Source organism: Vombatus ursinus, unplaced genomic scaffold (assembly GCF_900497805.2).
Source record: "Vombatus ursinus unplaced genomic scaffold, bare-nosed wombat genome assembly UNPS02003292.1, whole genome shotgun sequence".
Lineage (NCBI taxonomy): Eukaryota > Metazoa > Chordata > Mammalia > Diprotodontia > Vombatidae > Vombatus > Vombatus ursinus.
The window spans coordinates 11,131,551-11,153,017 of record NW_020943070.1 but is presented as its reverse complement, the minus strand read 5'-3'; the positions used below and the strand labels follow the sequence as shown (position 1 = coordinate 11,153,017).

The window sequence follows — 21,467 nt, the reverse complement described above, 5'->3', positions numbered from 1 at the left end:
GTTATCTCTCCTGGATCTATTTTCCAGGTCAATTTTTCCAATGAAATATTTTACAATCTTTTTTTTTTTTTTTGTTCTTTTGGTTTTGTTTGGTTTCTGATAAAGTCATTAGCTTCCATTTACTCCCTTCTAATTTTTGAGGAATTGTTTTCTTCAGTGAGCTTTTGAATTTCCTTTTCCATTTGGCCAATTCTGCTTTTTAAGGCATTGTTCTTCTTACTGTCTTTTTGGACCTCTTTTGCCATTTGGGGTAGTCTATCCTTTTTTTTCTTTTTAGGCAATTGGGGTTAAGTGACTTGCCCGAGGTCACACAGCTAGTATGTGTCTAGTGTTTGGTCTGAGGCCGGATTTGAACTCAGGTCCTCCTGACTTCAGGGCCGGTGCTCTATCCACTGTGCCACCTAGCTGCCCCTAGTCTATCTTTTAAGGTGTTATTTTCTTCAGTATTTTTTTGGGTCACCTTTAGCAAACTGTTGACTTGTTTTCCATGATTTTCTTGTATCACTCTCAGTTTCATCTTTTAATACCTTAATAATTCAGACTTCTTCTCTGGTACAAAGAGAGGGCCAAAAAGTGTTATATGGATTTTCCAGCTTGCAGGGCCACCACCATACCCCTAACCCCTGTGGTGTGGGAGGGATAACTGTAATTTTTAGTTTTATTCTGAATTTAAACACCAAATGTCAAGGAAGATAATATTTGTAAAGAATCATTGGCAGAGTGCCTGCCATATAATAGGTGCTATAGAGAGGCTTATTCCCTTCTCTTCCTCTTGAAAATAAAGAGTATTTGCATATGTGTAAAACAGAAAAAGAGGATTGAATAAGATCAGTCTATAGCTTTCAGAGCTCTCCTGCTTGGCTTTCGTTCTGGTCTTCTATTCTTTCACATGCCTCAGTGACCCTCTTTTCTTTCTGTTCTTTCACTGCTCTATCCCGATTCCCTTCCATGTTGGAAAAAAAGAGAAACAAAGCCTCTGTAACGCATATGCATAATTTGTATGCTTATACCTTGTGACAGTCAGAGCTTTTAATGTTAAGCTCACGGAGATAAACCTGTGATGTCTCTTAAAAAGCCGCATTATTTACCAGTTAAATTAGACGTGATCACTCTTAGTTTGTTGGACGTTTCTTTTATACTGTAGCTAAGCAGGCTGGGAAAACAACTTTAAAACTGAAAAACAAAATAAAATTTACTTAAAAAAAAACCAAGAATAATATGGACACTGTTTTCTATTGCTTTAATAAATGTCGTAGTGCCCCCCCCCAAAAAAAATTCATCCCCCGGTAGCAAGCCTTCTGGTGCTTAGCCTCTTAAGTGCTCAGCAAGGCTGGTCCTCAGCCCCCTCATCCTGGAAGCCTTTCCCACTGGGCAGACGCCTGAGCTGGTGCTGTGCTGGCATTGACCTTCGCAGTGGTGTCTGTGTCCCCACGAGCTCTGATCTCCAGAGGAGGACTTCTTCTCTTGGGCTTCCGAGCTTTCCTAGCTATTCCTTACTTTGAGCATGGACACAGGATTACCTTCAGTTTCACTGCACCTTGAGGCAGGTCCTTGAGGCTGCAGGTCACCCACCCCTGCTTTGAGGTGTCATTCTGTATAGTGTGGTTCTATGTAGTGTAGTACATGAACCATACGTCGTACTGCACATAGTGTATTTTGTGAACACGTTTGATTTTTCAGAATGCTTCGTTGTATTGCGCTTAAATTTGTAGCACATTTAAATGGTGAATTTAGAATGTGATGATTCTCTCGATTCTGTTGCCTTTGTGTTGTGATCTCCTAATCAGTGGGTCTTATTCTGTTGTGAATGTTTCCTTTCTAGGCCTGTACAGAGCAACAGTTTGATTCCCTTAACGGAGGAGTATCTGTGTCAAAGAATAGCACTTTTGCTGAAGAATTTGCACAGAGCATACGCACAATATTTGCAAACGTAGAAGCCAAACTCGGTAATGCAAAATCCCCGTTGATTTTATCGTTTATCAGTCTGGCTTTTCTACAGGGAGGCAGAATAGAGTATTGAGCTCAAGGTCAGGAAGACCTGGGTTCACATCTTGCTTCCAGTACTCCTTAGTCATGTGACCCTGGGCAAGTCACTTCATTACTGTGTGTTTCAAGCAGCTTCTTGGAACTTCTTTACTGGCATCCGTGTTGAACCTGCAACTGGGGAAGCTGAGGCTAGTGTGTCTCCGGAGCTTGGGAAGTCCTGAGCTTCAGGAGTGTTGGTTGAATTACTAAATGCGCTAAATCCTTCACCGCTATGGTGAGCCCCTGGGAGTGAGGGTGGGGGTGGGGCAGACCACTCTTCCCAAGGAGGGTCGATCCAGTGGAGGTTGAGGATGGAGCAGGTCAAAGTTTCTGTTCTGATCAGCAGCAGCACGTCCAGCATGAGTGACATAGGGAGACTCAGTCTGAACAAAAGAAAGAAAGAAAGAACTAGACTAAGCATTAGGTCAGATTGATATCTGCATTGGTGGAAGGAGTTTGTACACTCGGAGTCGCCCTCCCTGATGAAATCACAGATCTTCTGTGTACTTCCTGGAGAGTAGATTTAAAGAAGAATCTTCCCTCCCTCCTCGTCCTGAAGTCAGTCACTTTTTTTTCAAGGTGAACCCTCTGAAATTGACCAGAGAGACAAATATGTTGGAGTTTGTGGACTTTTTGTGTTACACTTCCAGATTTTTCGGACTGTAGATAAAAAATTTTATAAATCTTTACTGGACATTTGTAAGAAGGTAAGCATTTTGTGCTCTTTTTTGTTTTCAGGTGAAACAGACACAACTAGGTTAAAAATCATCTGCTTTCTTTTCCTTTCTGGGATTTGGTGTATAATTAAAAACGTAGAGGTTTTGGAGCTTAGTTCAGATGGACCTTACTGTAGGACCAAGATCTGTCTGGCCATGAGAACTTATATCTCTCAGCAGTTATTTCTTACATTAGTGCAGAGGGGAATTCAAGCTGGTCAGTACCCAGGGAATTCTTTCTATTTTGTATGTCACAAAGGAGCAAGGGTTTTATTTTCTTTCTTGTAATTTAGATGGGATTTGATAACCAGAGAATATTCAGACTTGGATTACAGTTACCATGATGCTTGAGCCCAAGAATGAAGCTGCCAGAGATGTGACAGGGAGGCACACTTGTTACGTGGTGCCTGCTCTGGACGTAAATTTTTATGGGAAACTGATTTATCGCCCCCGGCATTGGTTTTGATCCTATGAACTTCGCTGCCTGGTGTGCGTGTTCATTTTCCCTTTCACTCTCAACATTTCAGGTACCGGCCATCACTTTAATTGCTAACATGATTTGGTTTGCGGATAACTTTTTGATCCAGAAGATGCCAGCAGCTGCCAAACTCCTTGACAAAAAAAGCCTTCATGCCATTAAAACGCACAGGGACACTTTTCTGCAGCAAAAGGCCCAGTCACTTACCAAGTACGTTACCTAAAGAGTGAGCTTAAACAGGAAGATGTCCATTTCTAGATGTAATATTGACTCTTCTTAAATCTTGTGGGAAAAGAAAGATGGCCCAGATTTTAATTTATTCTTCATCAGAGAGTGGTGTTAGCAATAGGATTTGTCAGAGTAACATGAGTAGAATTTTTCAAACTTTATGACTGCGTGACTTATCTGTTTAGGTTATAAAGATCAATAAATTATGTGGATTTTTTTGGTGTTAGTTGAATTAAGTAGTATTTTGACTGAGAGAAATCAGCATTTTTATAGTGCTTACTATGTGCCAGGCACTGTGCTAAGCTTGTTACAAATATTATTTCATTTGATCCTCACAACAACTCTGGGAGGTACCCCATTTTACAGTTGGCAAAACTGAGGCACATAGGTTAAGTGACTTGACCAGAATCATACAGCTAGTAAGTGTTTGATTTTAACTTGGGTCTTCCTGACTACAGGCCCACTGCTCTGTCTACTCTGCCAACTAGCTGCTCCGTGTGCCCCCTTTAAATTGGCCTAATTGACATTTTACATCTATTGGTTTATTCCTTGGTAGCTTTAAATGTTGGCTACTTTGTTTACCCTATAAAAAGCGAATTACTTCGGGTAGACTTCTTTTTATCCGTTAAAAAGTGGAAGTAGTTTGTGTTGACTTCATATATGGTAACTGATCTTTTTATGCTTGTACTCTTACTACCGAATGGTCTTTTGTTATTAGAAAATGAATCTTAATCTTGGAATACTAATGTCGTTTAATCTGTAAGCTGAAAAAGATGGATAGTATATGCCTCTTCTGGGGTGTTCTGAGGAAAGATCACTTCTGAAAACATGATGTTTTTCTTTGTCAGAGATGTGCAGTCTTACTACGTCTTTGTTAGCTCATGGATGATGAAAATGGAATCCATTTCATCTAAAGAACAGCGAATGGATAAGTTTGCTGAAGACCTCACCAATACATGCAATGTTTTTATACAGGTAGCATACATTTTGCCCTCTGTGAAAAACTTTGTGAGTTATTTGTCTAAAACTTTTGGAGATTGGATTAATACAAGCTTGGCTCTTAACCGGAAAAGAATAGTAACATTTTGTTTGATAAAACAGGCCAAGTGTGGTCATCAGTGGGAACTGGACGGACGAGAGGAGGGAATTGTGAACTGCTTTCTCTCCCCTCGTCAGCAGCGTCTTCGGGCTCTTTCCTCTTTCTGTCTCTGTGCCCCATAGTCTCTCTTCTTTACCCCAGAGCTGTTCGTTCTTATTCTGGGCTTTCATGGCAAAACGCCTCTGAGGTGGACATACATCCTGTTTCAGGGCTTCATGTGACCATAGTGCACCATGGTCTTGATGTGAGAACTTTTATTCCCCAGAGCTGTCTAAGGGAAAAAACAACTGGAGGTGTATTCAGCTCATCAAACGCATATTGCACGTGGCCTATCTGCACCTTACTCTGCTAGCTTTCTTTTTTTAAGTTACTTGCTGTAAAGGTACTTAGCCAGTTTCAGAAGTCTTGAGTCCTTGCTTCAGAGACAGAGGCAGTCTGGAAAGGTGGGAGCTGTGAGGTACCTTCTGTGCCTCAGTGGGCCAGGAAAAGGAGGGAAGTCTGGAAGCATTAGTAGTGGTGAGCAAGCAGATCTGTCCTTGAGGGGCCTGGAAGGAAAGAAAGAGGCAGAACTACCTCCCCCGGGGTCTTGCTGGTGGGAGGCCTCATCAGGCCGAGTGCTGCATCGGCCAGTCTCCTGCCCCTTCGTTAATTTCCCAGCCCCGTGTCCCATTTCTGTGCCTTAGAGCCACTGGTGGCATGGAGGGACTCTGGGGGGTCCCTGCTCCTGCCGGCTGGTGTCTGAGAGGGGTGAGAGGAGAAGACAAGGCCCTGGTGGGGCCAAGGGTAGGATGGAAGTATTTGTTTAGGTTTTATTTCTGTGGGAAATGCTTTCCAAGTGTATTGGCTCAGAGAATCACTGAGCTGGAGCTGGAAGGGGCCTTAGGGCCCAGAAGTCCAGTCTGCTCACTTTATAGATGAAGAAATTCAGGAAAAGAGAGATTAGGGGACTTGCCCGAGGTCACATGGGTGACAAGCAGGGGAATCAGAATTTGAACTCAGATCCTCTGACAAATGCTTCCTACTGTACCACAATGTAACAACCTACTTTGAATTAAACTTTTGAGAAACCACTCCTGTGTGAGTAGAGCTAACCCACTTTCCGCTGTGTTGTCTTCAAGTAGTATTCTGTTGGTTGCAGGGTTTTTTGTATGCGTACAGCATTAGCGCCATTATTAAGACTACAATGAATCTCCACATGTCCATGCAGAAGCCCATGACCAAAACTTCAGTCAAAGCCTTGTGCAGACTTATTGAGCTCCTCAAGGTAAGTTTCAGGATGATGTAACTGCTTTCTGTCAGAAGTGACAGATAGCTGGGGGGATCTCAGAGGTTTTAACTCCTCGAGCCTTTTTGCTGCTTGTTAGAGAAAGGCCTGGCAGGGACCAGGGCTGGCACTTGGGCGTGGGAACCAACACATAAACCACCAGAGCCCACCTGAAGCCGTCACGTCAGCGCTAATGACTCTGATGTTAAGTTACTGCCCTGATACATGACAGACCTGCCTGAAGTACTCGGGGTGAGACGACTAAGTGGCCTTTTTGTTTCAGAACGTTTCCTTATTCTTGGAAATTTAAGTTATTTTTTGTTTCCTAAAATATCCTTCTCACGTTTGCTATCATCTTTTCAGTTTGGCTTTGAAGGTCCTCTCAAGTAGTTTGAGTTTTATTTGCTCTGCCTAGAATTCGGGCACACTGCCACGAGACAGTGATGCCTGGGTCATGACCTTGGGTCTGAGCAGGAGGCCTCGGGTGGCTGTCCCCTCCTTGGGGGACAAGCTCCTTATCTTCTCTAACAGGTGGGTGGAAGGGCGATTGGGCTGTCAGGCCTCCTCTGCCCTCTGCCGAGACTCGGCATTTGGAGCTTTGTTTCAGCAAACATGAAGAACACGTGGTTTGAGGCTGTGCCTCAGGGAATTCTTGCCTGACAGGCCTGCCCTTAGGGCCTCTTCATTGAGCTTCATCCCCAGTGGAGAGCTGTCCTTTTGGATTGACTTATAATGAGAGAAAGAAAACGAAGAGACTCTTACTTGTGTTTCTCCAGTTTTGTGATTACAGTTTTGTAAGCACCTTTTTGTTGTTGTTAGTAGAAGGCACCCTTTATCAATGTCGCCTGGCCTTCTAAAAACATGAAAATGTTGTTGTCATGTGGGAAGATGAACTTAGGTTCACAATATTACGTTTAGGATGAAATTTTTGACTAAACCTCGTAACTATTAATTTTTTCTCCTAGTCCTTAATAGTGGGTAAATTAGTACCCTTCCTTTAAACTTGTTCAGAAATGGATTTCATATAAATACTTACTGGCAATCAATAGTCTGTCCTAGACAAGTATCTGAATGACGTTTGTCTACGTATTTGGCTACCTATAAGAGACCAAAAAAAAGATTTATTTCAGTATTTAAGAATTTCAAAATAAATATCTTTTGATGTATCAAAGTATGAAAATATTGAAATGAATCAGTGAGTCAGTGGAGAAAAAGTACTCTTAAAGTCCAATAATGTAGTCATTGGAGAGGTTTTTTTCTTTTGTTTCTTAAAGGCAATAGAGCATACATTTCACAGAAGAAGTATGGTTGTGGCTGATTCTGTTTCGCACATAACCCAGCACCTTCAGCATCAAGCTCTTAATTCTATTTCCGTGGCCAAGGTATGTTCTATGTCATCTTCATCACATCGTGTTGTCTTTATTGGCTTGTAGGTAGGTCTTTGTCCTTTAGCTTTTGTCTCACGTGTTTGAGCTAACTCTTCACCTGCCTCCCCAACACAGACTGTAAGGTAACAGTGCTCCGATCGGGGTTTAATTTGAAATGTTAGATTCGACCTTTTCTTGCAAATAGGACACGATATAACAGTGTATTAATCGTTAGTTAAAAAGTACAATTGCATTACAAGGCAATTTTGGCCTTTAGAGCCATGTTTGTGTAAGAGTTTGTTTGATGTATTGTCTGTTCATCACAGGGCCTAGTAAGAGAATAATATGCCCAGGATTAGTGCAGGGAGCACCCAGCAGTGTCTAAGGAATGTGAAACTGTAAGGGTTTTGCGTAGTCACAAGGGAGGGCTCAGTCTAGTGGGAGACAGTGCAGTGAATAGAAAAGCATTTGTTAAGTACCTACTGTGTGCTAAGCACTGTTTTGAGCCCTGGGGATTCAGACAAAAAGGGAGCTAGTTCCTGCTTTTAAAGTACTTATATTCTGATTTAGGGAAGCAGCATGTGCAGGAGAGTTCAGCTGTGAGGTGACGCAGTGAGGAGACCCAGGGTACCTGAGGGTGTACTCTGGGGAAGGGGAGAATTTGGTGGGATATGGGAGGATGAGGCATGGGGTGAGGCCCTTGGAGGGATACTTTCCTAGTCCAATAGACTCCACCCATAAATAAATGCAGTTCTGAAGTCAGTAAAATTATTTTTCAATTCAGCAAGTATTTATTAAAAAAAGAAGAAAGGAAAGTTGAGCTTGGAAGACCAATTCTGAATCTTACATACTTTGGGGTTTGGAAATGGCCACCTAGTGTGTGGCCTCTGTCCCTTGGTTGTCACATCAGAAGTCAGACTTCTCTTTCCTTTTTTTCCTGCTTTTCGCCTCAAGAAAAGAGTAATTTCAGACAAAAAGTACAGTGAGCAGCGCCTTGACGTCCTCTCTGCCCTCGTGTTAGCTGAGAACACTCTGAATGGGCCAAGCACCCGTCAGAGGCGCCTCATTCTTTCCTTGGCTCTGAGTGTCGGCACCCAGATGGTACGTTCTCTCCTCAGTCTGCTTCAGTTTACAATGCAGCTCTGCATTCCAAGCCAACCCGGAAGACGATGGTGATGGTGAACCAACGTTTGGCCCCTTCTTTTTCTTTTCTCCAATAGAAAACATTTAAGGACGAAGAGCTCCTCCCTCTCCAAGTAGTGATGAAAAAACTGGATCTAATTAGTGAACTTAGAGAAAGGTGAGCAGCCAATGTGCTGGGAATGGAGAATGAATCAAATTTATCTAGTAAATAAAAGAAGACCTTTTCATGACTTTCATAACTTAGAACTTGGCAGAAGTAGAGAATATGTGTATCTCATTAGCACTTCTCTCCTTTCTTGTGACAGTACGTAGGGACCATGGATTTTTTTAGCCAATTTTCCCCATATTTGAAGATAAGGCTCTTTGCAACTAATAAAAAAAAAAAAAAGATGTCACCTTGGATGTGGTTAGCAATGTGAATCCTAGTGTGTTCTCATAAATGTTGCCATATAAAATGCCTTACCCTGTAGAACTTTACTTGGTTTTTTAAGAGCTTTCTTGACTCCTGATGAATTAGGTTCATAACAGATTTGCACTTGGTATTCACCTCCTATCTGTGTTAAGGTGACAAATATGAATGCTTTGTGTAACTGAGGGAGTGAAGTCGAGAAGTAGCTTTATTCCTTTTGTAATTGATGCCATTTACCTCCCATCACAAGGTGAGATGGTGAATTTGTGTATTCCTATACTGTAAGAAGCTTAGTCATTTGTTGCTGTGTTAGATAAAAAAGGCGTTTTGACAGGTATTAGAAATAGGTGACTGTGACCTCTTGTCCCATTTTTCAGAAGGTTTAGCATTCTGACTTAGAAGTGGGCATCACAGCTGAGAATAAAGCATCCCTCATAAGTTACTAATCAGTACTTTAGTTAAACATTAAAACGACATTTCTTGCTAGCCTTTGTCCTTTGAAAGGCACATGAACCCTTTGCCAAATACCTCGTAAAACAAAGGCTTATTGGCTAATGAGCATTTTTTTTTGGCTAGGCAGTGGGGTTAAGTGACTTGCCCAGGGTCACACAGCTAGTAAGTGTTATGTGCCTGAGGCCAGATTTGAACTCAGGTCCTCCTGACTCCATGGCCGGTGCTCTATCCACTGCTCCCCCTAGCTGCCCCTGCTAATGAGCTTGTTACAAGGTGTTGCAGGAATGTGGTATTGGGTTCTTTCCCAGCCCAGTGATTTGGCATCTCAGAACCTCATTCCTCTCATTGTTGTGTCTCGAGTAGCTTTGGTTTCTTTGACCACTCATTAACGCTTTGTGTTGTAGAGTCCGAACGCAGTGCGACTGCTGTTTCCTTTACTGGCATCGAGCTGTCTTTCCAATTTATTTAGATGACGTGTATGAAAATGCAGTCGATGCAGCTAGATTACATGTAAGTAAGGAATCAAAGAAAGCCTCAATAGAACAGTTACTGATATAGTGTAACCAGCCACTGTCACTGAAAAAGTAACCAAGCATTTGTTAAGCGCCTACCGTGTGCCAGGCACTGTGTTGAGCCCTGGGGATTCAAAGAGAAAGCGAGATAGTTCCTGCTTTTAAAGCGCTTACGTTCTCATTTAGGGAAGCATCATGTACAGGAGAGTTCAGCTGTGAGATGGCACAATGATGAGGCCCAGGGTTCCTGAGGGGGTCCTCTGGGGAAGCACTGATGTATGCTCTATTCCTAAGCCATTTGAAAAGTGGATTCCCGTTGGTACCTTGAACAGTGTTCTGTTCTCCTGTGTTTGGTTAAGTAGTGATGGGCGAATATTAACATTATCATTAATGGAACTAGTTTTAATAATTTCCTCATTTGGTCTTGTTTGTTTTAAATTATTAGCAAGGGGCTGTGGAAGAAGGTAGTGTAGGGACTTGAGAAGTTGCAAGTGGGGCATGTGAAAGAATTGGAAACCTTTTCCGGTGGTCTGTAACAGACCTGACTTTATTAAATTCTTGCATGGGAGGAATGGATTGTCACTCATAGAGTCTATTCAGAGCCTTGTTTGTTCCCAGCTTCTCCTGAGTCGGAGGTTGGTTGATGATAGTGGTTTGGTAGTGATAGTATCCGTCAGCACGCCCTTCATTCCTATTAGTAGATCCCCTATTGGGGGAAGGGGGAGAAGGGAGTGTGGTGGCAAACAACCCAAGGCAGAGTACTGCAGCGTATATTGAATTGAAGAAAGCCCCTTAGTTGAAACCAGGGAATGCACACAGCTCCAGAATACCCAGGAGCTGTATCAGTGACTCCCACTGAAGCAGTGTGAGATGCCTGGGTTGGGATCGGGCTTATGACCCGTGATAGCTGTCTGCCAGAGGGAAGTCACCGCCTCTGTGCGTTTCGGTTTTCTCATCGGTGATAACACCTGTACTACTTACCTTACCAGGCTGTTGTATCAGATGAGATCACGTGTGGAAAGCGCTTTGTAGTAGACCTTAGAGTGGGCCCCCATGTTCGGCTGTCCTCGTCGTTATGGTAGCAGGTATTCTGAGACAGAGTCCTCTTTGCACTCAGGGCCTGAAATAATGCAGACAGATCTACTTCTCATAGGTTTTGTGTATGCCTCAAGTTTAATTATGTTTTTCCATGGTTGCATTAATCTTCAATAGCACTGAGCAGATTTAGGTATTTTCACTGCCTTTTCACACCTTCCCCATGAATTCTGCTCTCTGGAAGGCAGTTGCTTGTTGTTAGTTGTGATAGTTGGTTTTCCTTTGCTCCAGGGGAAGATCCTGTGGAGAAGAGGGTATTAGAAAGTTATTGTGGTATAAATAAACCAAAAGGTAGTATCATCAAAGGTAGTAAATAAAAGTCACCTGTTGATTGAGGGAAAAAAAGGATCCCCTCTTTCCTTTTCCCTTTAATCATTCTAATTTCAGTTAATTTAATTTCTCTTTTGGTACAGTAGTCATTTAAAAAGCGTTTACTCATGAAATGCAATGTCTAGATCTGCTGTGTTTAGTATTGGAAGTCAGCTTGTTTGAAATGAATATTGGGAAAAAGAATCTGGGATGGAAACTTTCTGGACGTATAAAATATTTGGATAGCTGAGGGAGTCTTCAGGAAGGAAATCTGGGAGAAAAAGTCATTCTTTAGACTGAGGTGATGTCTTCCAAAATAAAATAGGCATCATTTCCTGGGATGCAATAGACTTAGGATGTTTTGTTTCTATTTGTGTCGTAACTTCTCTTTCTTCTTAGTACATGTTCAGTGCTTTACGGGACTGCGTACCTGCTGTGATGTGTGCGAGACATTTAGAGTCTTATGAAATCCTTCTGAATTGCTATGACAAGGAAATTATGGAAATTTTAAATGAGGTAACTGCATGTCGTCTGAAAAACAAAATATGGATTTGGAATACAGTGTTTGGACACGTTTTTGGATCAAAGCAAGCTTTCAGTAGGATAAAATTACTAAATAAAGTTTGAAAAAGCAGCAAAAATCTTTTCAGTTAGTCTTTTTGTAGCTCTGCAATTCTCATATTATTAGACTGCAAACCTGTTGGAAAATTTAATCGAGCATACCTTTCTTTAGTGATTGTAAATGTGTTTGGATTTTGAGTTTTGGTTTGAAATTTTGGGGGCAAAATAGATTGGGGGATAAAATCCTTAGTTATAATTATATTTTATAGGTAGTTTATTTAATATCTCATTGGACTCACCATTCTGATTGGGGAAAGGCTATGTGTGCAGCCGCAAAAATTTGATTGTTAATGTCTCTTTAATATGACTCAAAACGTTAAGATTAACTTCCCCTGTGGATTTTTCGCAGTCTGGGGCTAAGGGCAGAGGAGTTGAAGTTCCCTGCTTTTGTATGCTTAAAAAGCATTTAATACTATGTGACGTCTTCATCGCATACACTTACATTAATTTGTAAGGGTAGTGATACAAATAGTAATGGTAGAAAACAGTATTGTGGAGTTGACCTTGGTACTTTGTGGGTAAAACCCTTAGTTGAAGGATTGGAGCAAAGTAATTCTCACTTCCCAGTAAAATACTTTGTTCCGTGGTATTGTGACTCTGATTTTCTCTGCCCTTTGTTTTCTGGCTAATCTGAACATATCTATATCATGACTTCCAAGCAAAGTTGAGGCATTTGCAGGGAAGCCAGTGTGATTAAAGCAGTGCATGCTAACATTTGTCTGAGCAGCACCTGCTGGAGAAGTTGTGCCGAGAGATTGAGAAGGACCTGCGTCTGTCTGTGCACACCCACCTCAAGCTGGACGACCGAAACCCGTTCAGAGTCGGCATGAAAGACCTGGCCCTTTTCTTCTCTCTGAACCCCATTCGTTTCTTCAATCGCTACATTGACATCAGAGGTGCGTGCTTCATGTTCTCCCTGTGTCCGTCGGGCCATGGGGGGCTTTTTTGTGCTTAGCTGCAAAGAGCCTAGTGGAGACCCATATTTCCACACTGATCCATCTACCCGAGAGTGGCTTCCTTTTTCTTTCTTTCTTTGGGCTTTTCTGACTTTAAGTATCTCATTAGAAAGGACCGGAGCTCACTTTCAGAGGCATGACGAGGTCTTTCCCTTCTTGCTGGCTTCCTCCCTCCTCAAAGCTGTCAGGATTCATTAGATACCAAGTGGACTCTGGTATTGGTTTTGTTTTTGTTTTTGATATAGCTTTTGTAACACATTATTTGGACAAGACTTTCTACAACCTAACAACGGTTGCTCTTCACGACTGGGCCACTTACAGCGAAATGAGAAATTTAGCAACTCAGCGTTACGGCTTGGTCATGACGGAGGCCCATCTTCCCAGTCAGACTTTGGAGCAGGTAGAGTGTGTGTAAAGTGTACTGAAAATGTTTCTTTAGCACCCCTCTTTTATGCTTCCTTTTGTGTGTGTTCATTTGCGTTGTAAATACCATCATGCCTTGCTTTAAGAAGACAATAGGTAGGGGGCAGCTAGGTGGCGCAGTAGATAGAGTACTGGTCCTGGAGTCGGGAGGACCTGAGTTCAAATGTGGCCTCAGACACATAACACTTGTTAGCTGTGTGACCCTGGCCAAGTCACTTAACCCCATGGCCTGGCCAAAAAAAAGAAAAAAAAAGAAGACAATAGGTAGAAATCCAAACTTAGGTACTTCACGGTAGATTCCCTTTATGCCAGCCTCCCCTACAATCTTTTTAAAATGATTTAACACCGGCCCTGGGGTCAGGAGGATCTGAGTTCAAATTTGGCCTCAGACACTTATTAGCTGTCTGACCCTCCTCAAGTCACTTAACCCCAATTGCCTCCAAAAAAAAAAAAAAGATTTGACTATGCACCCATTTGGAGGAACACATTTGTAGCATACAAGGAAGGAGCGTTGAGAGCCTGGAGAGTAAGTCACTGTTTCCCAAGGTCGGAGTAGAGCTCGTTGTGATATTGTGCAGAGGGTGGTATTTTGCCACATGTGTTAGGTTGATTGTTCTTGGGCCAGGAGTGCCCCGCTCCCCCCAGATTTCCAAACTAGCCAGGCCGGCTTACAAAGTGAGCGTCCTTCCTAGGCGTCCTTTATTTAGTTCTTGCTAAGGTGAGGGGACAGTCCTCCCAGAGAGCTTTCCGCTCACGTTTACCGACTCAGAGGAACCTCATTTTTGTTGCATCTTTTATACTGCCATCTTTTGGCGGTATCAGGTACTGTAGGCTTTCTGCTCGGGGGAGAGTGCTGTTGTGAGCAGAGGTAAAGCCCCTGGGACAGAAGGAGGTGGGGGAGTGACAGCTAATGAAAAGGTGGTCTTAGTACCCAGATGACACATGAGGAATCTTTGGTGATCTGACCAGTTGTCTGTGGCGTTTGAAGGAGCACAAAGACTTTTAATGGTAGCAGGGGCACCTCTCCTGCTCATTCTCAGACCTCCCTGAGGCCATGAGAAGGATGTGGAGGTCGAGTTGTGATCTCTGCTTCTTAGAGGAACTTGTCCCTATCCAGAGATTGTCACTCAGTCGTCCAGTCACATTATGGAACTGAATGCTAGCTGTCCTTGTCCAAAGAACATTTTGTATCCTTTGGGCTTGTCTTGTGGAGAGACCACTTTACTGTTTCTTTTTTTAAGATTTTAAGTGGTTGGTTAATGCTACATAGCCGGAAAATCACTGCAGCCGGCTCTTGATGGAGGCCCGAGTCTTCCGCATAGTTGAGGGCCTGTGATGGGTTGACTGTGTATAATGTTTATGATCTCAAACCAGCGATGATACACTTTCTAAATGGATTGAATTTCAGGGTCTGGATGTCTTGGAAATCATGAGAAACATTCACGTGTTTGTGTCCCGGTACCTCTACAACCTCAATAATCAGGTAAGCAGTGGCTAGGATTGAGGGGGAAGAGTGATGTTTCATAGATGCCCAGAGATGGGAGAGTTGGTATCTAATCTCTTCTTCTGTTTTGGGAAAGACTGCTTTGTGCCAGGGCTAAGTAAGCACAGTACCAGGCACACAGTGGGTGCTTAATAAACGCTTGTTGACTTACGAGTTTTCTTTGGAAAACCTTCAGTCCTGGGTCAGGAGGATCTGAGTTCAAATTTGGCCTCAGACACTTATTAGCTGTCTGACCCTGCTCAAGTAACTTAACCCCAATTGCGCTGTGCGGGGGTGGGGGTTGCTTTTTGATTCAGTGTGCTTTGATTTATTGGCTCAACGTAAATCTCTTTGTTTGTAGATATTCATTGAAAGGACGAGCAACAACAAGCATTTGAATACAATTAACATCCGCCACATCGCAAATTCAATTCGCACCCACGGGACAGGAATTATGAACACAACGGTAGGTACCTGTTACTCTTTTCCTCTGGATCTGTAGTTTTATTGGTGTAGGAAATTCCTCATTTGTTTGGAAAATATTTTCTTCCTTTTGCACAATGTTAGCAGGATGCTTGGGAGATGCCTAAGGAAGCCAGTGGTTTTCAAGCATCCTCAGGCACTTTAAATACATACATTTTTAGTATCTGCAAGTAGTTAGTAAGCTTATTGCAACTTATCTTTACATAATTCATTAAAACAAGCCTCTTTCAACTTTTACTGGCAATTTATCACTTAGATGATCTCCGTGCCCTTGAAAGTTAATATGATGCCAAAACATTCTTTAATTCAGACCTTTCACAAAATATGACTGCTCTTTCCTGCACTTGATTTGAAATTTTTACTAGATTTTAAGAATCGTTAATGTGGTTATTAGTAGATAATCAGCTGTTACATAATTTAGATGTTTTGAGAACTTTCCATCTCTCCTTATTAAAATTTCCGGGTGAGTATGTAATATAATGAAAAGCCTTTTTAAAAATTAAAACTTTTTTTGAAAAATTTAAAAACCAACCTCCCAGTGAAAGTTATTCATCCCATCCCAATCTTAATTCCCCTTTTCTATCCCTGCAACCTTGTGATGACTTAGAGGGAAGACTCTTGGTGAGATGTGCCTGAGGGAGGGCATGTGGGCTGGGGGGAGAGTTTCAGCGTCTGAAATCTCCAAACTTCATACAAGCCATTTCCTGGAAGGGTTAAAAATCAATCACAAAGATCGACAGGTTATTTCCTGTAGGCCAAACAGTATTTGGTAATAGTAACTAGCATGGTCTCTGGCCTCACAGAGCTTATAGTAAGTAGCCTTTTCTCCTTTAGGAATCTCGTTTACTTCCTTATCTTCAATTAATATCTACCTATGGATTTTTTAAAAATAAATTTTTTGGATATTTTTTTGCTTTTACATCACTTATAATTTCCAGTGTGTCTTTCTACCTCTCCCCTCCCAGAGAGCCAACCTAAGAGAATAGAAGAAAAATTAACAATATACTGAAAGTGCCTAATGCTCTATTTAGTGTTATCTACCCACAGCCTCTCACTTCTGCAAAGAAGGTGAAGGGAAATGTCTTCACATATTTTTTCTTTGGGGCCAAGCTTTTTTATTATGATTTCTTTAAAAAAAACTTTAAAATTGGGGCAGCTATGTGGCACAGTGGATCATGCTCACTTCACTCAGCATCAGTTCATGTAAGTCTTTCCAGGTTTTTATGCAGTCTGCCTGCTCATCATTTCTTATAGCGCAGTAGTATTCCATTACATTCATATGCCACATTCCCCAACATTTCTTTACTACTATAGAAAGGGCTACTATAAATATTTTGGTTTAATGGGACCTTTATTTTTCAACCACAGATTTTATTTGTGTTGTTTCTCAGCCTTGATTTTCTCTTCTGACCTCAGTTACTTCAAACTCAGCATATCTCAAACCAAATGGATCATCTTTGAATCTTTTTGTTGTTGTTGTTGTTATTCTGAACTTCACAAACATCAGCACACTTGAGAATTTCCATATATGGAGAAGAACAGAAAGAGAAGGTTGAACATGAAACTGCACTCTATTACATTTTAAAAAAGAATTGTGATAAATTCAGCATTTTAGTTTCAGAGCCGTCCTGTTTGTCTACTTCTGAACCCTTTTTTATTCTGTGCGTTTAAAAAGTGCTCCACTGGCCTTCTTTTCCTTCTCTTCTTTCTCATCATTATCGCTTGTCCCCCTCTTCATGAACTTTTCATAATTGTGACTATTGGCATTGGTTCAAAAACTCACAAGGCACTTTTGGACTATATCCTGCTTTCTGATTTCTGATTTTAACTTCGTAACAGGTTAATTTCACCTACCAGTTTTTGAGAAAGAAGTTCTACATATTTAGCCAGTTCATGTATGATGAACACATCAAATCCAGATTGATTAAAGATATCCGGTTTTTCAGGGAAGTCAAGGACCAAAATGATCATAAGGTATGTTGTATATAGTTACTATGTTTGAAATGGTGTGATTGCGTTTCAGAAGCAGCCTGGCATAATGGGTGCAAGCTTGGCCTTGTACTTGGGAAAGATATAGGTGATTGTTCTGGCTTCTGACACATCCTGGCTGTGTGACCTTAAGCAGGTTACTTACCTACTCATTACAGTGACTGTCACAGATGAGGTGCTGATCTGCATTGGGGGGTGGGGGGGAGTTTCCATACTGAGTTCCCCACCCTCATGATATCACAGGCCTGGACCAAACATAGATTGACTTAAAAGTTCTGCTCTTGTAGACAGAGTAGGTAGTTTATACAGGTCTGTTGGAAATGCCATATTCAAGTGATGCTCTGCATCCTTTTTGGTGATTATTGCGACAGTCAGAGCAGCAAACCAAAATAGAGATGGAATATGTATTAAAAGATCGCATTATATCAAATATGAAATTACACCAGTTATGCAAGCACTTACTTTAAAGAGGGATGCCATACCTAAAGGTAGGTCATCGTAGCTTGTGTGATCATGTTCTTTCCTTCTAAAGGAAAAAGATTTCTTAATTGTTATTCCAAAATGAATTTATCACCCATCTCCTTAACTTGGTGTATTGACAAAGCCCATTGCCTGCTTGGTGACATTATTGGGAATGAATGCCCTTGGTGAGCCTCTGCCCTCCAGGAGCAGTTCCATCCTGCGCATCATTTTGGGATGAGGAAGCAGGTGTCCCCACAGAGGGAGCTTGGTTCTGTTTCTGAGCCTCTGGGCAGGCTCTTCAGATGGTTGGAGGTAGTCATGGCAATGAGGAGCACATGATCAAGGGGAGTATTTCTTCTGTGATTCTTATCAGAGAAAAGAAAGGTAGTTGTTAACACCAGACTTTTGTCATTTGCCCTTTAAAAAAAATTTCCACTGTTTATTATAAAAGCACAAAAGGTTGAAGTATTTATTTATTTATTTGGAGGCAATCAGGGATAAGTGACTTGCCCAGGGTCACACAGCTAGTAAGTATCTGAGACTGAATTTCAACTCAAGTCCTCCTGATTCCAAGACTGATGCTCTATCCCCTGTGCCACCTAGCTGCCCCAGGATTGAAGTATTTAAAGCCTTCTCTGGCTCCAGCCTGTCCTTCCAGGCCGTTGATATGCTGCTTACCATGACACGTTTGGTCTTCCAGCCAAACTGGCCAACTTAGTCCTCTGGGCCATCACTTTCTGTTTCCTGCCTCTGTGACTTTTAGTCCGTCCTCCATCCCTCCTGGAACGCCCTTATTTCTCAAGTACCATCTCCTTCAAAGAAGCCTTTCCTGAGTCCTGATCGTTGTATGTTTGTGGCCTTGGTGCCTGGCACAGAGCCAGGAACATAGGTGCTTAATAAATGTTTTCTTATTAACTGTAAGCTCCTTGAGAGCAAGCACTGTCTTTTGCCTCTTTTGGTATCCCCAGTGCTTAACTCAGTGCGTGGCACGTAGTAGGTGCTTAATAAGGATTGATTGATTGATTGCTGGATTGGATAAATTCTGTAAACAAATTAATGTGAAAAATTTGTAGTAATATCTGCATTAAGGAAATAATACTTCTGTGTTCTTATGAAGGTGTTCCTAAAACCCTTTCTTTCTAGTATCCCTTTGAAAGAGCAGAAAAATTCAATAGAGGAATCAGAAAACTTGGAATAACGCCAGATGGACAGAGTTACCTCGATCAGTTCAGGCAGCTTATCAGCCAAATAGGTAAGAAGAATTATTGTGAAATTAGAATTAATCATTCTTACAGAAATCTCATCTTAAGTAACCCATCTTAGTAGAGGACAGCTCATGATGTCCATGTGAGGAATCTTTATTCTTTTGACATAAGCTTCCTCAGAACATGCTAGGAAGGTTTCGCGATTGGGCAGTCATTTGATGGACCAGTATGAGTCTTAAATGGAATATGAATTATGTGTATATAAGCAAGTATATGTAGGTAGATATATATGGGTCTACCTGCATTTACAAAAACACTAACCAGTCAGGCACTCTGATATGTTTATAAATTTATACACACACACGCAGCCCCATATACGTATACATATATATAGACAGATATAGACACACACACTATGTGTATATATATAGACAGACACATATATATACATATATTGATATAGACACACATGATAGATACATGTACATACATGTACACACACTCTCAGAGAGATAGATGGAGAGACACACACACACACACACACGCTCACTCACTCACTCTTACATGAGAGGCCCTATGGTCTAGTGCATCAGTTCTCTAAGTGTTTTCTTTGGCCCCTTAGAAGTCCCTGTTACCTTTTTAAGGGGGTCCTCAAGGTCAAAACTTTTCATAGTAATGTTAAGACATTATTTGCCTATTAAAATACTCCCTCCTTTCCCAATCACATATTTGTGTGAGGCTGGATTTTCTCCATAAGCACTTCAACCAAAACAACATGGCAACAGATTGAATCTACAGGCAGAGGTGAGAATCAGCTGTCTTCTTTTAAGTCAGACATGGAGAGATTTAAAAAAAATTATAAAACTTTTTCTACTCTTCCAACCAAATTTTTTTTGTTTTGGAAAATATACTTATTTTTCATAAAAAGATGTCATTTATGTTAACATGTAATAGATTTATTATTGGTATTTTAAATGAATTAAATATTTTGAAAATTTTTCAGTTTTAATTCTAATCCGGTGAATTGATAGTTGATATTTGATATATAATTAATATTTTCTAATACAATCTTGATAGAGCCAACTGATATAAACAAAAGCTCTTTGGAATCCTCAGTAATTTTTGAGAGTCTAAAGGGTCTGAAGACCACAAATTTGAGAACCCTTGGTCCAGTGGATAGAAGGCTGGCCAGGAGTCAGGACAGCCTGGGTTTAGGTTTCACTTTGTGACACGTACTGGCCTGTGAGTGGGCAAGGCACTTAACTTCCCAGTGCCTTATGCTGCTCTGAGACCATAAGTGATGGTTCCTGGGCCACCCACTCAGAAAGAACGGCTTCACTGGGAGCTTGCTTGGACAAAGAAAAGAAAGAAGATACAGCATGTCCCAAAAGTCCTAGTGCAAAAGACTTTGGGGACAACTTGTATAGCCTTACGTATACACATGTATACCCATATGCTCACATCAGTATAAAGTTTTTAAAGGTTAAAATGTGTCAGTAGATGCAATAAAAATGAAATATTACATTTTCCTTGTTAACTTTCTTGTCCCACATCTCTCACACTTGCTTATGTTGTGTACTGTTCTTCAGGGTTTTATATGCCAGGCTTCTCTGTACAAGAAGCTATAAGGTCTTTGGAGAAGGTGACTGGATCTTTGAGTTACACACACACGCACACACACACACACTCTCTCTCTCTCTCTCTCTCTCTCTCTCTCTCTCTCTCTCCCCCTCCCTCCCTCCCTCCCCCTGGTCCCTGCTCTGCTGGGCACAGAGGAGATGCGCTCACAGTCTGGCTGAACTGATTTTTGAAAAGTTGTGTGCTTTAGAGATTGTACATTTAGCAATATAGTCAGTGTAGCCCAGCTTCACTTCTGTAATTACACTTATTTTTATCTTACTAGCCAGCTGTTAAGGAACTAAAACAGCAGAATATCAGAACTTTAGATTTTTGCCTTTGTGAATTTTTCATTTGTAATACTGTTTTAATAAGATGTTGTTATATGGTAACCTTTTGTGTGCCATGAGGTGGCAGTCTTCACGTTTTATCCTCTGCATGCACAATTCTCAGCGTCTTCGATAGTGAATTTTAGGTGATAAAGCTCTGGAATAGGCTTTGACAGGCCGCTGAATGTTGAGTTCGTGGCATCTAGAGCGAGAAGGGCCTTTACAGGTCATCTCGCCCTCCCTGCTCCTTATTTTACAGATAGTGTCTGAAACCCTGAGAGACTGAATGACCCCTGAGGTCCTGCAGGGAGGAAGGAGCAGAGACAGCAGTGAGAGCTCTGGCCGTCAGCTCCCCACTTTTTGTTCCATCCAGCTTTGGGTCACTTTGGGCTCCAAGGATAGGAAGGAATAGGGAAATGACTGAAGGACGTGGATGTACCACCCGCTGTCCTACACTCACACGTGCATACCCTCACACACTCACGCACACGCGCACGCACACACGCGTGATTTGGGGAGTTCTTTGTGCTCTGCATTTTTATCCTTTGGTTAGTCAGGCGAAAGCCTGGCAGACTTTGTTTAACTGGAATTCTCGGAGGATGGGAGCGCTTATGTTTTGTGTTACATGGTAACTGAATGGCTGCAGATCTTGTCTGTGAGCATCGTCAGACTCCATGTGACGGGCTTCCTTTGTCATTTGAAAGGCAACGCGATGGGCTATGTGCGCATGATCCGGTCAGGCGGTCTCCACTGCTGCAGCAACGCCATCAGGTAGGGCTGCACGTTTACCCTTTGTAAACA

At 41.8% G+C, this 21,467-nt stretch overlaps 1 protein-coding gene across 2 annotated transcripts in view; it reads left to right on the top strand.

Moving 5' to 3' along the window:
• The window catches only part of WASHC4 (WASH complex subunit 4), a 58,277-nt gene that overhangs the window by 20,958 nt on the left and 15,852 nt on the right, over positions 1–21,467 (top strand). For both annotated transcript variants that reach the window (XM_027874441.1, XM_027874435.1), the window contains exons 11-27: positions 1,823–1,946; positions 2,605–2,732; positions 3,269–3,429; positions 4,296–4,422; positions 5,685–5,810; positions 7,085–7,192; positions 8,132–8,278; positions 8,398–8,477; positions 9,587–9,692; positions 11,498–11,614; positions 12,447–12,615; positions 12,921–13,075; positions 14,507–14,581; positions 14,943–15,047; positions 16,904–17,038; positions 18,659–18,767; positions 21,371–21,437. In XM_027874441.1, coding sequence (XP_027730242.1) covers positions 1,823–1,946; positions 2,605–2,732; positions 3,269–3,429; positions 4,296–4,422; positions 5,685–5,810; positions 7,085–7,192; positions 8,132–8,278; positions 8,398–8,477; positions 9,587–9,692; positions 11,498–11,614; positions 12,447–12,615; positions 12,921–13,075; positions 14,507–14,581; positions 14,943–15,047; positions 16,904–17,038; positions 18,659–18,767; positions 21,371–21,437 — 2,039 coding nt within the window. The remainder of the gene's footprint in view (positions 1–1,822; positions 1,947–2,604; positions 2,733–3,268; positions 3,430–4,295; positions 4,423–5,684; positions 5,811–7,084; positions 7,193–8,131; positions 8,279–8,397; positions 8,478–9,586; positions 9,693–11,497; positions 11,615–12,446; positions 12,616–12,920; positions 13,076–14,506; positions 14,582–14,942; positions 15,048–16,903; positions 17,039–18,658; positions 18,768–21,370; positions 21,438–21,467) is intronic.